The sequence below is a fragment of the Castanea sativa genome, chromosome 12 (genome assembly GCF_040712315.1).
Source record: "Castanea sativa cultivar Marrone di Chiusa Pesio chromosome 12, ASM4071231v1".
Lineage (NCBI taxonomy): Eukaryota > Viridiplantae > Streptophyta > Magnoliopsida > Fagales > Fagaceae > Castanea > Castanea sativa.
Window position 1 is genome coordinate 34630952 of NC_134024.1, and position 15155 is coordinate 34646106.

At 36.5% G+C, this 15155-nt stretch overlaps 2 protein-coding genes across 2 annotated transcripts; one reads left to right on the forward strand and one right to left on the reverse strand.

Moving 5' to 3' along the window:
* Positions 1–1065: 1065 nt before the first annotated feature.
* On the reverse strand, positions 1066–1407 carry LOC142620577 (uncharacterized). The gene has a single exon (XM_075793934.1). It carries the CDS (start codon positions 1405–1407, stop codon positions 1066–1068), a length of 342 nt encoding a protein of 113 aa, XP_075650049.1.
* A 7494-nt stretch (positions 1408–8901) lies between these two features.
* LOC142619692 (eukaryotic translation initiation factor 2 subunit alpha homolog) lies at positions 8902–12912 on the forward strand. The gene is made up of 7 exons (XM_075792909.1): positions 8902–9500; positions 11442–11498; positions 11579–11665; positions 11744–11890; positions 12011–12115; positions 12368–12466; positions 12606–12912. Exons 1-7 carry the CDS (start codon positions 9117–9119, stop codon positions 12753–12755), a joined length of 1029 nt encoding a protein of 342 aa, XP_075649024.1. The 5' UTR covers positions 8902–9116; the 3' UTR covers positions 12756–12912.
* Positions 12913–15155: the final 2243 nt, after the last annotated feature.

Below are 15155 nucleotides of genomic sequence, written 5' to 3' on the forward strand. Positions count from 1 at the left end.
AAGGCAGTAGTCATCCCTGTCAACCTCTAAACTTCTTTAGGATTCCGAGGTGGCTATAAGCCATTAATCGCTTTGACTTGTGCAGGGTTGACTTCAATTTCCCGATGAGTTACCATTTAACTAGAAATTTACCAGATCCCATGCCAAAGCAACACTTGGAAGCGTTAAGGCGCAACTTGTACCTCCTTAGCGTTTGAAAAGTATCATTTAAGTCCTCCACATACACAGGAACCGTTTTACTCTTTACCACCATGTCATCCACATACACTTCAATAGTTTTCCCCAGCTGTGGCTCAAACATTCTGGTCATCATCCTCTGATAGGTAGCTCCCACGTTCTTCAAACCAAAATGCATTACCTTATAATGATAATTCCTTGTAGGAGTGACAAAGGCTGTCTTCTCCTAATTACCTAAAGCCAAAGGTATTTGGTGACAACTTTGAAAAGCATCCAAAAAACTCATCCGAGAATGCCCAACGGTAGCATCCACCAGCTGGTCTATACGAGGCATTGAGAAAGAATCTTTTGGACAAGTTTTGTTCAGTTCTATGAAGTCTACACATACTCTCCACTTCCCAGTCTTTTTCTTTACTACCACCATATGAGCCAACCATTCAGGATAGAACACCTCTTTGATAGCACCCCTCTTTGATAGCACCAGCCTTTTTAAGCTTGAGTACCTCTTCCTTGACGGCCTCGGAATGCTCTTTAGATGAACACCGAGGTGGTTGCCTCCTCGGCACCACAGCCGGATTGACATTCAAATGGTGACAAATGAAACTCAGATCAACCCCGGGGGCCTTATAAGCATTCCATGCAAATACATCCACGTTCTTCTTCAAAAACATAACCAGCTCCGCCTTCTCCTGAGGTGGCAACTGAATTCCCACTTGAAAGAATTTTTCAGGGTCATTATCTATAAGAACCTTCTTTAATTCTTCACACGCAGGTTCTTCCCCTGCTGATACGCTGGGCGTGGCTAGAGACATTGATTGTTATGGGCCCCCCCTTAACTGAGGCCGAGGACTCTTGCTCAGGATGATGCAGAATTGCAGCCGCCATGCACTATCTAGCCACAAATTGACTCCCAATTAGTTCTTCTATTTGATCCCCAGATGGAAACTTGACTTTGACATGTAAAGTTGAGGATACATCACCTAGAGTATGCAACCAAGGTCTTGCCATAATGGCCATGTAGGGAGAATAGACATCTACCACAATGAAATCCACGTTTACCACTTCCTTACCTGATTGCACAGGCAACCTAATTTGCCCTTTTTGTACGACAGCTTTCCCTTCAAAGCTTATCAATGGCGAATCGTAAGCTATAAGATCCTCAAGCTTTAAGTTTAGCCCCTTGAACAAGTTAGGATAAATGATATCTGCGCCACTGCCCTGATCAACCATCGCCCTGATCAACCATCACCCTCTTCACGTCGTAGCCCCATATCCTCAGTGTAACTACCAAAGCATCATCATGCAGTTGGATAGTTCTGACCTTGTCCTCTTCTGAGAAACCTAAAATTGGTAAGATATTCCTTTTAATCCTCTTCGGCTCAGACCTAGAATCCTCAGCCAGGGTTCGTGCTACAGACATCACCCTGGAAGACTGAGAACTAGTCCTTCCAAGAGCAGCAAAAATAATATTGATCGTCCTTAGAGGAGGCCTTGAAGAATTGCTGCCCTAGTTCACCACCCCTGAGTGGTTTCCCTATCCATTAGGCCGATACAAGAATTGTTTTAACCTTCCCTCCTTAACCAACTGTTCCAAATGATTCTACAGAGTCCGACAATTCTCAGTGGTATAACCCCTTTCTCGATGATACTGGCAAAGAAGGTTCTGATTGCACCTCATAGGGTACCCTGCCATCTTGCTGGGCCATTTGAAATATGGTTCACTTTGAATTTTTTCCAATAGCTGGTGCACCGGCGCCCGAAATATGGTATTAACCACTTGAGGAGTGGTAGGGCTAGTTTGCCCAAGGAAATCTCTTCTGAGCCTGTTGTTGTTGTATCTGTCCGACCTAAAATCCCTCATCTCTTGAAGGATAACCTTCGCATTTCCTTTCCCCTGTTGTTGATCTTCCTCAACCCTTTTATATTCATCAATGCAATCCATGAGCCGACGTACACTCCTTACAGGTTTTTTGGTCAAAGATTTCCTTAAGTCATGCTCTGCAGGTAGGCCAACCTTGAAGGTCCTTATCGCTACATCATCAAAGTCCCCATCAATCTCATTGAACATCTCCCAGTATCTGTTTGAGTATATTTTCAAGGTTTCCCCTTCTCTCATGGCCATGGATAATAATGAATCCAAGGGTCGAGGAACTCTACTGCATGTGATGAAGCGATAACTAAATGCCCTAGTAAGTTCCCTGAAAGAATTGATAGAACTCGCCCTCAAGCCATCAAACCACCTCATCGCCACAGGTCCTAGGCTGGAGAGGAAGACTTTGCACACAAAAGTTTCATTCTTAAAATGCACTACCATCCTCTGATTGAAATGACTCACATGCTCCACAGGATCCGTTCGGCCATTATAAATGGTGAATGCTGGTTGTGTGAAGCGTTGAGGGAGATTCCCTTCTTTTACTCTGCGTGTGAAGGGTGACTTGGAGATTTGATGTAATGCCCTACTTATAGCATCATTTCCCAAGCTCCTGGAAATTTTTTTTTTGCCCTTACGTTCATGTAGATTGTCTTCCTTATAGGAGAAAGACTCATCCGGGGGAGTTCTTGACCTAGGCCTATAACTGTCATCCCCAGAGCCTTTAGAAGAAAGATCAGAAAAGGAAAGAGTTCGCCTTCACCTTTTTCGGCATAACTTCTTCTTCAGGTGGTCAATTTCCTTCTGCATGGCTTTAGCATTTTCCTCGTAAGGAATTCTACTTCCACCTCGTGAATGACTTCTACTAGTGTGCGTCGTATGCACACTACCCTCTCAGTCCCTATCTTGTTCTAGATGCAAGGAGTGATCCTTATGCTGGGACCCCACTAACTCTGCACGGTGTGGACTTGAGCCTACCATAATGCTAAACCTCTTAGAACACAAGATTTCCTACAGACGACGCCAATTGTAAGGTCACAATTTGCATCCAAACTCACAGTGTGAAAGGGATAGGCCCAAAAAGCCAAATACAATGAAATTTATAGAGAGTGGGCTAGAAATCTAGGTTCTAGTGATGTTAGATAACTAAAAATGATAGGCTCGATCACGGCATTACACACAAGGAACTGTTTATATGAAAGAATTTTATCCTCGGACACAAACCGAGGATGATTTGTATTAACTCTTTCAAAGATGGATTACAAATAAAGATGATGATGTATACAGTCTTTTTCTCTTTGTTTTTCCTCCCCCATTCCCTGAAAGTCCCTTCTTCCTTTTATATCATCCTTCTTCTTCTCCTCACCCTCCACGTAAGGGTTCGATTGCTGGTTTCGATACTTGTCCCGTCCCTCTCCCCTTAAGTCTTTGGAGGCAGGTATAAGGCTCAAACTCTGATGCTCAGGTATCACTTCCCCATCAGTGCGGCCAGAGAAGCAGTTGCAGTGCATTCAATGCGGGGCGATGGTAACAACTTTATCTTAGATATTTCACCGCCCTTTTTCTTATCTTCCATATTTACCATGCTTACTCTTACCTATAGGGTCTTCTAGAATATTTCCTGTGGATGTTAATCAGCCCTTCTCCTACCTCGGCTTCACATAGCCGAGAACATAATCTTCCTCGGACTATCTTCTTGGATATACTTGTTCAAGTATCACCTACCTACCTTTTAGTATTGTGAGTTGACATTCTTATGTCCTCGGACCATTCAGTGTCCTCGGATTAGGCCTTTAGCCCAAAAAATACTCTTGGGCTAACCCCACACATATTCCCAGGCCCATTGACCCTACAGATAACATAAAGACCCCATTTGAAAATTTCACCTTAGGCCTCTGAAATGTTTGGGGTGGCCCTGCTCTAGCCCGTTTATAAGCCCGTGGCCTTTACAAAAAAGCCCCATTCTCCTCTAATAATTATCTACTTATATAAAGTTATTATAAATGCAAAATAATAATAATAATCATAAATTATGGCCACCGTGTATATTTTCTCACCAAGCCACCTTGTTATATGTCAGTTCACCACACCGATGGCCGCCCTGCTGGGATTCCCATTCCTCGCCAGCACAACTAGTACCATCTTTCTCTCTCTTTCTCTCGCTCTGTGCATGTGTGCTTAAAATTGTTGTGGAAACTCTTGGCCGAATAGACTATCAAATGTCCAAGATAAAGAATGCGTTTGGATCCAACTTAATTGTGGTTGCGTTTTGCGTTTTGAGTTTTTTGCCTTTTTTTTTGTTTCTGCTGCGGGGGACAGTGTGCACTGTGCGTGTACTGTGCGCACACTGTTCACGTACTTTTTCAACAATTTTTTATTAAAAATGGGTCCCATAGTACTATTCACACATTTAAAAATTATTTTGCTACAGTGTTTTCAGTTTTCAGCAATAAATTCTATCCAAACGAACCCAGAATCTTCAAATGTAGTAATGAAGTGCTGTACACATTTCCTATATAGTTTTGTTTTACTTTTTTATTGTTAATAAAAGATATTTGTTTTGTTGATTTTATGTTATTTAATAACAATATATTATATAATAATTGTTTAAGCAAGATTTAGGTACAATACTTAGATGTTGTTCCTTAGGTTCTCATTTTAAGATTTTGCCATGTAGATATTTTCTCATGGGAAAGTGTATTTTTTAGTTAAGTAGACACATGGCTGAATCTTAAAAGGGGAACCTAAGGAACAACACCTAAGATATTGTACCTAAGTTTTATCCTAATTGTTTATATTAGGTTACATATTTATATTTGGTATAATGATTAAATATTAACATTTCGTTGTTCACTCTCTCTTTTTTCATGTTTTAAATTTGGTTATTTAATTTCAATTTTAAAATACAAGTAATTTATGAAGAAATCATCCATTATTAACATAAAATTTTAAGAGAAAATATTCAAAATTGGGAAGGTATTAATCAATCCTTTGTCCCAAGGGGTGGAAACTCTAGATGTTTGACCCCTTAAAAAAGCTCAAAGATATAAAATTGAGTAAATAAAAATTGTTTCCTTATAACATGATATTGGTTTACAAATTGTTTAACTACGTACATAGAAAAAATTGATTATTAGAAATTTAAATTCATAAGATCTAATGCATTTTAAGTTAAGGTAGGCACAATTAACTTGGCCCCCTGAAAAAATTTCCCAACTTTGTCATTGGTGAAAATGTTATGGACATACCACTTCTTAAAGTTAAAGCACTAAGATCTAATAGAAACTCTAAGAATAATTATGAAAAGAAGAATCAAGAATTAAAGAGAGCAACAGATATCCAACTTCATAAATGGAGGGCAAGTAAAAAATTAGAGAGAGAGAGAGATTTGTGTTCACCTAAGCTTAAAATCTCCAAAAACACTGTAGCTGAGAGAGATGAGAGACTGAGAGATCATAGAGAGCTTGATAAAGGGGAATGAGAGAGCAGAGAGATAAGACTGAGAGATCAAAGGGAGGAGACTTCTTTATATGCAAGACCCAGAGACATAGGTGATTTGTGTGTGGAATGAGCAAGGGGAAAGTGAAGAAAAGGTAAAAAGTTGTGTGTGGAGCAATGAGTAAACTAAGTTCTCTCAAGTCCCTAAAAAAGAGTCATGTGGGCCTCTTAACTATGATCGAGCTTGATGGAGACAAAGTGGGTCCCACTAATTTTGGTTATTTTTACAAAATTGCCACTACAACACTATTCTCATACCTCAAAAACTCACAAATATTGTTCTCATTTTCCACAACTATAACCCAATTTGTTTTTTAGTAACGAGTTATGGAAATTGAGAATAAAAACTAAACCAAACAAGCAAACTTGAGGTGTGGCTCATGAAATTTGGGAATTGAGTAATAAAAACAAGCAAACCAAAAATAGCATAAACAATTCAACATTAAATCCTAGCTTTAAATTCAACTATATTAGCCAAGAGTATTGTGACTTAACTAGTGAGTTGGTCGGCACTCCTTGGTGATTCTAAGGAAGGCATCTAGAGCTTAAATCTCTATTCCATATTATACCTATCGAATTATTAAAAAGACAAAACTCCAAAAAAATTATGGAGCACCAAACATATGGTCATTATCAGCCTCCATTTTATTTTATTTATTTTTATTTCTATAATAGAAATTAGTAAATTAATTATAAAAAAAATGAAGTATATTTTTCTAATCTCAAAGTTTAAATATTTTCTTGTCAAAAAATAGAATTGTTCATAATATTTATCTAATTTTTTAAAAGTAATTTAAAAAAAAATGTGAAGAAGGAATAAGGGCCATAACCCCCGCTTTGGCCAGCATCATAGGTAGTATTGAAGTCCCTGAGGTACTGATGGTTAGTGGACAAGGTGGTAGCAATTCAAACTAGTATTTAATTGATGTACTAAATTACTAAGACAAAAATAAATAAATAAATAAATTGATGGATTAAATTTATTGAACTCAAATTTTAACAATTAAAATCCTAACTTTCCAAAAGAAGAAAAAATCACTAACTTTAATGTTGACATTGATATGACAATTGCCTATGTTTTTGAGACAAATCTGTTACAACCTATCTTCCTTCTAAGAGCATAAGCATTGGTAGAGCTAAAATTATATCAAGAGGAGAGGGAAGAGAAAGAAGAGTTTGAGAGAGAGAGCCACAAGAGGGAGGGTTGAGGCGAAGAGATAGAGAGAGCTTGGGTAGGTGGCGGTTGGGCAAGAGGGGTAGAGGGTGTTAGCGGCAACTAGGGATGGCAATGGGGCGGGGCAAGTCTAAAGGATGGGGTCTTTGCTCCCGCCCCTCATGGTTTTGTCTCACCCCATCCCCATCCCGCCTCGCATGATGGGAAAAATTTCTTGTGTCATCCCCGCCCCTTGGGCCTCTCGAAGCCTCCGCCCCACCCCGTAAAACTCTACTTTTTGTTAATTTGCCCACAACTATTACAATTGTTTTTTATAAAACCTATTCGTTAATAAAATATACTTGAAATTACAAATAAATTTATCCCATCAAATCAAATTTTTAGCAAAAATTGAATAATATTATTAAAGTGTTTAACAAGACAATATCACAACAAAAACATAAATCTCATAATACAAAATCAATGATTCAATAGTATATAAATTTGTTTATAATAAAGACAAAAGAAAATGTTAAAAATTAGTACCTTAATTCCAACCTTGCTAGAGAAAAAAGAAAAGAAAAAAAAAAAGGAGGCAAAAAGCCTTGTTGGGTAGAATAAAATAAACTGATGATTTGTTTGTTTAAATAGTAGGGTTTTAGGGTATGAAAAATTTACAATTTAACCTTTATCAATGCGGGCTGAGACGGGATGAGTTGGGTCTAAAGAGTCTAAACTCATTCACGCCCTGCCTTGTGGTGCAAGGCTAAAACCTCGCCCCATCCCTGTCCCACCACATTTGAGGGGCGGGGAAAACCCGTGTTGGGCAAAGCAGAGAGGGGTGGGGCGGGGCAAAATTGTCATCTGTAATGGCAGCTAGAGGAAGAAAGAAAAAAAAGAAAGAAAGAGGAGAACAAAGCTGAACATAATGGGAGAAGTGAATAAATTTTTTTTTCCTAGCTTTGAGCTACAGTGCACTGCCATTTATGACAATTCATTGTAGCTCAAGTGTTAAAAACATTAGCAATAACACCACCATTGCAACCTCATTTTTGTTATCTTAGCTGATAAAATTAGCAATTTGGCCTTTTAGTACCATCAATGCTAATGCTCTAATGCCAATAAGTTTAGGAGCACAACAATTTTTGTGGTTGATGACATGACTTGGTATCATTAGTAATGATAAAAGCAGTGTCAAAATTGACTTAGGTAAAAGTGATATTGTTCCAATCACAATAGATCATATCAATAATGGTAAAAGAAAGATGTAAAAATGATAAACCCTAACATTTATGTTTTAGCATCGCCTACCTTCTTTGAGGCATCTTATCTTAAATATTATTTAAACTTTGAATTCCCACTCACATCTTTTGGGCCTAAAAAATCCCATACCAATTAATGGCCCAGAGAGAGAGAGAGAGAGAGAGAGAGAGAGAGAGAGAGAGAGAGAGAGAGAGAGAGAGAGAGAGAGAGAGAGAGAGAGAGAGAGAGAGAGAGAGAGATCCTATGGGCCACACAAGCCCCAATAACTACCTTAAGCAAGTTGAATAGCTCGAAACTGTTATTAAATTAATGTAGTTTCAATAAGTCAAATTTTGAATGCTCGTCAATCACAAATAATCAAAACCCAAATCATGGAAAAAAGAACAAAAAAGAATTAATACCCACCCACATCACAAAAATGCAATAATTTCAATCTATCTATCTAGTTTTATTTATTTATTTATTTATTTTTAATTTTCACTAAGCATAGAATCGAATAGAAAAGAAAAGAAAAAGTAGTTGTAAATAAAATTTGGCTTCATATCATAGTTTTAAAAACTGGATTTGACCGGTTGGCCGTTCAATCAGAAACCAAACCCTAAACCAATACAATAAAAACGGCCAAATTGGACTCTTTTTTTAGTAATTTCTTTTATCTCTAAATTTTGTAAAAAGTTTTTTCAATAGTTTAGAGACAAAAAATAAAGATGAAAAAAGAACACTTTTCAATAATTTAAGAATGAAAAATAAATTTTTAGTAAAATTGATGAACATAAAAAAAAATTTCAATGGCTTAAGATCAAAAAAATGAAAATTTCAATAATTTAGAGATAAAAAATGAAAAACTTAAAGTTAGGAAGGAGAAAACACTTGTATTGACGGTTGTATCAATTGACGGTGGGTTTCTTATTAAAGCCCAAATTCCTAGAGTCCCAAGCCCAAGCTTTGGCCTTGTGCAATCACAATTATTCTCTTTTCATTGATACAACTCTCTCTCGCTCTCTCACTCTCTCACGCTGCAACGCATCTCAAATCTTGTCTTGTGCGAGAGTCCAAACCCCAAAAAGCTCTTTATCTTCTAACACTCAAAAACCCTAATCCTCCTCGAAGGGGAAAAAAAATCTCAAAAACACAGACACAGACACAGACACAGGCATGGCTTCGCAAACTCCAAACCTGGAGTGCCGAATGTACGAGGCAAAGTACCCGGAGGTAGATATGGCGGTGATGATTCAGGTGAAGAACATCGCCGACATGGGCGCCTACGTCTCACTCCTCGAGTACAACAACATCGAGGGCATGATCTTGTTCTCCGAGCTCTCGCGGCGTCGGATTCGGAGCGTGAGCAGTCTCATCAAGGTGGGTCGGATCGAGCCCGTGATGGTGCTCCGTGTCGACAAAGAGAAGGGCTACATCGACCTTAGCAAGAGGCGAGTCTCCGAAGAAGATATCCAGGCTTGCGAGGAGAGGTACAATAAGAGCAAGCTTGTTCACTCCATTATGCGTCACGTCGCTGAGACTATGTCTATCGATTTGGAGGTACAAACTGCCTTTTGCAGGTTCTTGAATTTTCTGTTTTTAGGAGATACAGGTTTAGCCTATGATTTTAGGGTTCTTTATTACCATGCTTGGGAGCTGAGGAAAAGCTGGAGAAAAGTGGCTTTGAGTGGGAATATTTGATTTAGTTTGATAGGTTTCGTTTTTTGATTTTCCTGTCTTTTGATCTTGTTCTTGTTGTTTGTTTGTTTTGTTTAAAATTTTGATTCTTTGGGTTTTAGAATATGAGTTGTTTGGCTTATGTGACTGTGTTGGGTGGGTGGGGGGTTTCTGGTTTGCGTTTGTCTCAAAATTGATGAATTTTGGGGTTTTAGAAGAATGATGCTTATTAGCTTTATGATGTTAGGGTTCTTTGTTGCTAATTCTTTATTGATTAGTTTTCCTGGTTTGATTGTTTGGGCATTAACAAAACTGGGGAGAAGTGATGGATAGAATTTGAGTATGAGTTTCGAAAAATGAGAAAGTTTGCTTCAACTAAACAAAAATGGTTGTTTCTGGTTTGGATGTGTGTAATAGCAATAATTGGGGATTACTGGCCTTTGGGGTATGTTTAATTAAGGCCAAGAAGGAAAATTACAAATGTGATCATGTCATATGTTGCTGTAATTATGAAAGTGGCATTAGTGTTGAGATGACGTTCTGGTTTAAATTACCATTGTTGATGCTGGATCAAGCAGTTTTATTTTTAAAAAATACTTGCTTACTTGGTAGATTGCAAATTGTAAGCAAGTTATTTTAGGCAGTTCTCTGTTGACACTTAGTAGGGATTAGAACCATTCTATTGCTTATTTTAGGCAGTTCTCTGTTAGCATATTAGGAAAACCATTGTAGTTCCTGTTTTAGGCAGTTCTCTGTTGGCTACTTGCAATTTCTTCCTATGATGCATTGCCATATAGCACTAGTTCTCCGTTGGCTACTTGCAATTTCTTCCAATGATGCATTGCCATATAGCACTAGCATATGCATTTATGAATGGGTGTGTGCACACACGAGAGAGAGAGAGAGAGAGAGAGAGAGAGAGAGAGAGATACAAACTCCCCAGTTTGGGTTTAAGCTGTTAATTTGATTAAGGATTCCCTCTGTGTTGACACTTAGATCCTGTATTAGGCAGTTCTCTGTTGGAAACTTGCAATTTCTTCCAATTAGGGCTGTAAATGGGCCGAACCAAGACAAGTATGAAAATTTCAGCATTGTTCATTTAATTTTATGGCAAGCACCAGTTGAGTTTGAGTTCATCACTAAACAAGATTACATGTTCAATTTTGGTTCATTTTCTTGTCAAACAAACTAGATTTTGTTCACAAGCTACTTTATTAAAGTAAAACCGTGGCTAAAATGTTTTACCTCTTCACAAATCTATGAATTTTTACTACAAATGGACTATTTATTAATCAATAAAGTACAAATAATAATTTTGTGTCATATGAATCTATTTACAAACATATACAATCCAATCTCATGTCTATAAGTATATATAATTTTTTTATAAATCATTAAAAAAAATATTATTAATTTTCTCATATAATACTAGAGCCTAAACTTGCTGATTGCACGTGTGTGTATATGCATATCACGCTAAAATTGCTGGTTGAACTCATTAGATTCAACCTACCATAAAGTGTGTGTAAGACTGGGTTTATTTGGGGAATAAAAAATAGCATTTTTTTTTTAGAAAAGCATGAGATCTTGGTCTGTTCTTTTTACTTATTTTTCAACCACACCTTGTTCTTTTTTCTTATAATTATAGTTGTTGGCAACTTTCTTTCAGGCTTTCAGCCATACAAAAGACTTAGTTATGTTTTGTTTGGTATGCAAGTCCTTTTAATATTGCATGCTTGTCCACACTACTGACTGATGGTGATTTTAACATTTTGTTCTCATTCTTTACATTGGTTATTACTAAATGGAAGTTACTTATTTCAGGATCTGTATATCCATGTTGGCTGGCCTTTATACCGGAAATATGGCCATGCTTTTGAGGTGAGAATGTTCATTACTTTGGGAGGCAGTTTTTTATCTTCTAAATTTGCAGTAGGGGACCTAAACTGTATTATGTGCAGGCATTCAAAATTATTGTGACTGATCCTGATACTGTTCTGAATACTCTTACCCGTGAAGTCAAAGAAATCGGTCCTGATGGACAGGAGGTAAATTTTGTCTGTGAAATTTTTTATTGCACATTCTTCTTGTTGATGACTAAAGCCGTGTGTAAAATTGTTTTAAAGGTAACTAAGGTGGTTCCTGCATTAACGGAGGAAGTGAAAGATTCTCTAATAAAAAACATTAGGAGAAGAATGACCCCCCAACCTTTGAAGATTCGGGCTGACATTGAAATGAAATGCTTTCAATTTGATGGTGTTCTTCACATCAAGGTCTTATTCTTTGTAATTTCTATGATAGGCCTTCATTTTTAAACAACTGTGTGATTTTTTTAAGCCATTTAGTTGGAAATTGCTGTCCTGTTTATACATCTTTAATCTTTGGTGTTACAGGATGCCATGCGAAAAGCTGAAGCTGCTGGCAATGATGACTGTCCTGTTAAAATAAAATTGGTTGCTCCTCCACTTTATGTTCTTACCACTCAGACTCTTGACAAGGTTTGTGCAAACCCTTCGTTGAGTGTTCATGTGATTATTTATATTTGGCCCCCTAACTATACACAATTAGGGAAATTCTTTTTTTATCTAAACCAGTCAGTTAATCAAATACAATTTACTAAGATTAGGGAAGCTTAGCAAACTTATCTTTAACATTTTGGGAGGCAATTGTAGAGTCTATTAGTCTGTAGCTGTTTTTTTAAAAAAAAAAAAAAAAAAAAATGAAATTGACTTCTTTCTTGGATTGGGCAGGAGCAAGGAATAGCGGTTCTCAATAGAGCAATTATAGCTTGCACTGAAGCAATAGAACAGCACAAGGGAAAACTTAATGTGAAGGAGGCAGCCAGAGCGGTGAGTGTCACTCTTACTTTTAACACTTGACGAATTTTATAGGCATTGTTGCATGCCAATGTTTTTGTCGAACTAGGTTTCTACTTAGCATAACAACTTGCTATCTTTCTTTGTGTCTGATATTGTGCATTAATTTTAGGTGAGTGAACGGGATGACAAACTACTTGCTGAGCACATGGCCAAGCTACGCGAAGCTAATGAAGAGTTGAGTGGTGATGAGGATAGTGAAGAGGAGGAAGACACAGGAATGGGAGAAGTTGATGTGGAGAATGCCGGGATAACAGAGTGAAATAGCGTAGAGAGGGATTTTTTTTTTTTTTTTTCTTAAAATATTTTTGTTCTTGTGTTTTTTAACTGGCTCTTTTACACAACCAATTTCAGACTCTTTTACTGTTGAGGTATTTTGCCAACTTACCAATGATTAAGCAGTTTTTTTGAGTAGGAAACATTGTACCTATTTATTCAACAGAAATACTGTATGTTCTTGCGGGAAAAAAACCTGCTTCTGTGTGCTTTCGGCTGAGGGCTGTGTACGAGTACTCTACTCTAGTAGTACTCTATACTCCGTACGTAGTCTATTCCCATCTCGAGTCTTGCGCTCAAAATAACTACACTTTTCCCCGTTTAAAGTTATTAGGAAAATATATTATTCAAACCCTAGTAATGTTGCCCTTAACTTTTCATAATGAACACTTTATGAAAACATTTTTAATTTTTTGGTTCTTTATTTTTTATGAGTTTATGAAAGCACTTAATTATTCGGTTTTCGTAATGAGCACCTGATCATTATGTTAAGTTGATGAAAAATTCTCTCCAACACAAAAACACTTCTGATTATTGGGGTACTAAACAGTAGTACCAAACCACGATAAAATTCAAACAAGGATCATCACACATATAAAAAATGTTTAAATAAAATTACAACCCAATTCATTAAACAAAATATTCACAAAAATTTTACAAATTCTTAGTCTTTTAATTTTACTTCCAAACTATATGAATAGCTTGCTATACCATTTGTAAAATTCTTTTCATCCACCTATATTATTTTATCTAATTAGCTTTGATCGATGTGCAGTTTTTTTTTTTTAATAGAAAAGTGTCTTAGTTATCATAAATCTTCAGCTCAAATTGTTAATCTATAATTTTTTAAGATTCTCATAAGCTAACAAACTCAAATCTGTTAGTGAAAAAAATTAGATCAAAGAGAGAAATTATTCTAATTTTTGTAGTAGTCAATTTGTAGTTAGCATTGATTCATATTATATCCACAGATGCATTCAAATAATCTCCAGCTTCCAAAATTAGTTCATGGAGTACTATTTATTATAAATTTTTAACTTCAACATGTGCATAACTTAACCGATTGGTAACATTGTGCTGTAATTTTATAAAATAGTTAAAAAGGGCCAAATAATACCATTGCGATCCAAAATTTGGTATATATATACTAGTTATGCCAAACATCAAATCCAAGAATCTCAATCCAGCATTAGGTTCAAGGAGTGGTACTTAAATTTTCTATAATTTGAAAATTCATTTAACTTGAGAAGCATGATAAATTTCAATGATCATTCATCCATGTTCATAGTGAAACAATTAACACGTTTGCTTTTAGGTAGCACACAAGTATAAGCAACTTCAACTTAATTCATTGTCTAGAGTTAATATACATTTAACTTCTAGGCCCTAGCTAGTATCTTCGGGTTATTTCTGTTAGTCCCTAATGTGGATGGCAATGTCGTTAGACTGGGAATCACATACGTAGATTTGAGTTTGCAGAGAAAGAGAAACTGTGTAAGTATTAATCACGCCAAACTTAAGTAAAGTAAACCATAAGTAATATAAGTTATAAGCAAAACACTTAATAATATGGAAGCCACCCGTTTCTATAATCGTTCAAGGTGCCACTCCAATAGAACCTTCTTGGATTGGGAGAACTCACAGGATAATTTTCTTTAGGAACTGTATGTGGACTCCCCAATAAGGGCCATGGCCACATTTGATACGATTCAACTTGTACCTTATCGTATTGAAGCTGAAATCTCAACAAGGAGGAGTGTAAGAGGCAAACGTCCAACAGATAAGTTGAATCATATCGAGGGTGGCCATAGCCATTATTAGGGAGTCCATATACATTTCCTATAGAAAATTATCCTGAAGCCCTCCCAATCCAAGAAGGTTCTATAAGAGCTAATGTTACTTAGGAATAGTAGTCTTTATTACTATGAATAAAATGTTTTGTAATAGAATAACTAAACTTATTCATAAGGTTGGTTGTGACTTGTGAGTTGTAATACTAAAATCAATCTTAAGATATATTTTAGGAAATATCTTACTCATAAAATTATATTTTTCTAAAAAATAATTTTTTTTTTTAACTTGAGAGAGATATTGGTTATTTTTTGGATATTTCTTATTTTCATAGTTGTTATATATATATATATGGAAAATTTGTTTATTTGGAAATATATAAATTTTAAAAACTATTACATCTATTAAAGAATAACTATTACAACCCTTTTAGAGAGAAATAATTATTCCTCATTTAAAAGAATAGCTATTAGGCGTGGCAAAATTTGACATGACTCGTGAACCCGACATGACTAACTTGTTTATAAATAGGTCATGGGCTGAGGCTAAATGGGTTCGAGTCATATTCGGGTCGACACGACTGACCTGTTTAATA

Coding starts and splice junctions, on each gene's coding strand:
- LOC142620577 (XM_075793934.1), bottom strand. CDS start 1,407: ATGGTTGATCAGGGCAGTGGCGCAGATATCATTTATCCTAACTTGTTC.
- LOC142619692 (XM_075792909.1), top strand. CDS start 9,117: ATGGCTTCGCAAACTCCAAACCTGGAGTGCCGAATGTACGAGGCAAAG. Junction 9,501..11,441: donor CTATGTCTATCGATTTGGAG/GTACAAACTGCC, acceptor TACTTATTTCAG/GATCTGTATATCCATGTTGG. Junction 11,666..11,743: donor TCGGTCCTGATGGACAGGAG/GTAAATTTTGTC, acceptor ATTGTTTTAAAG/GTAACTAAGGTGGTTCCTGC.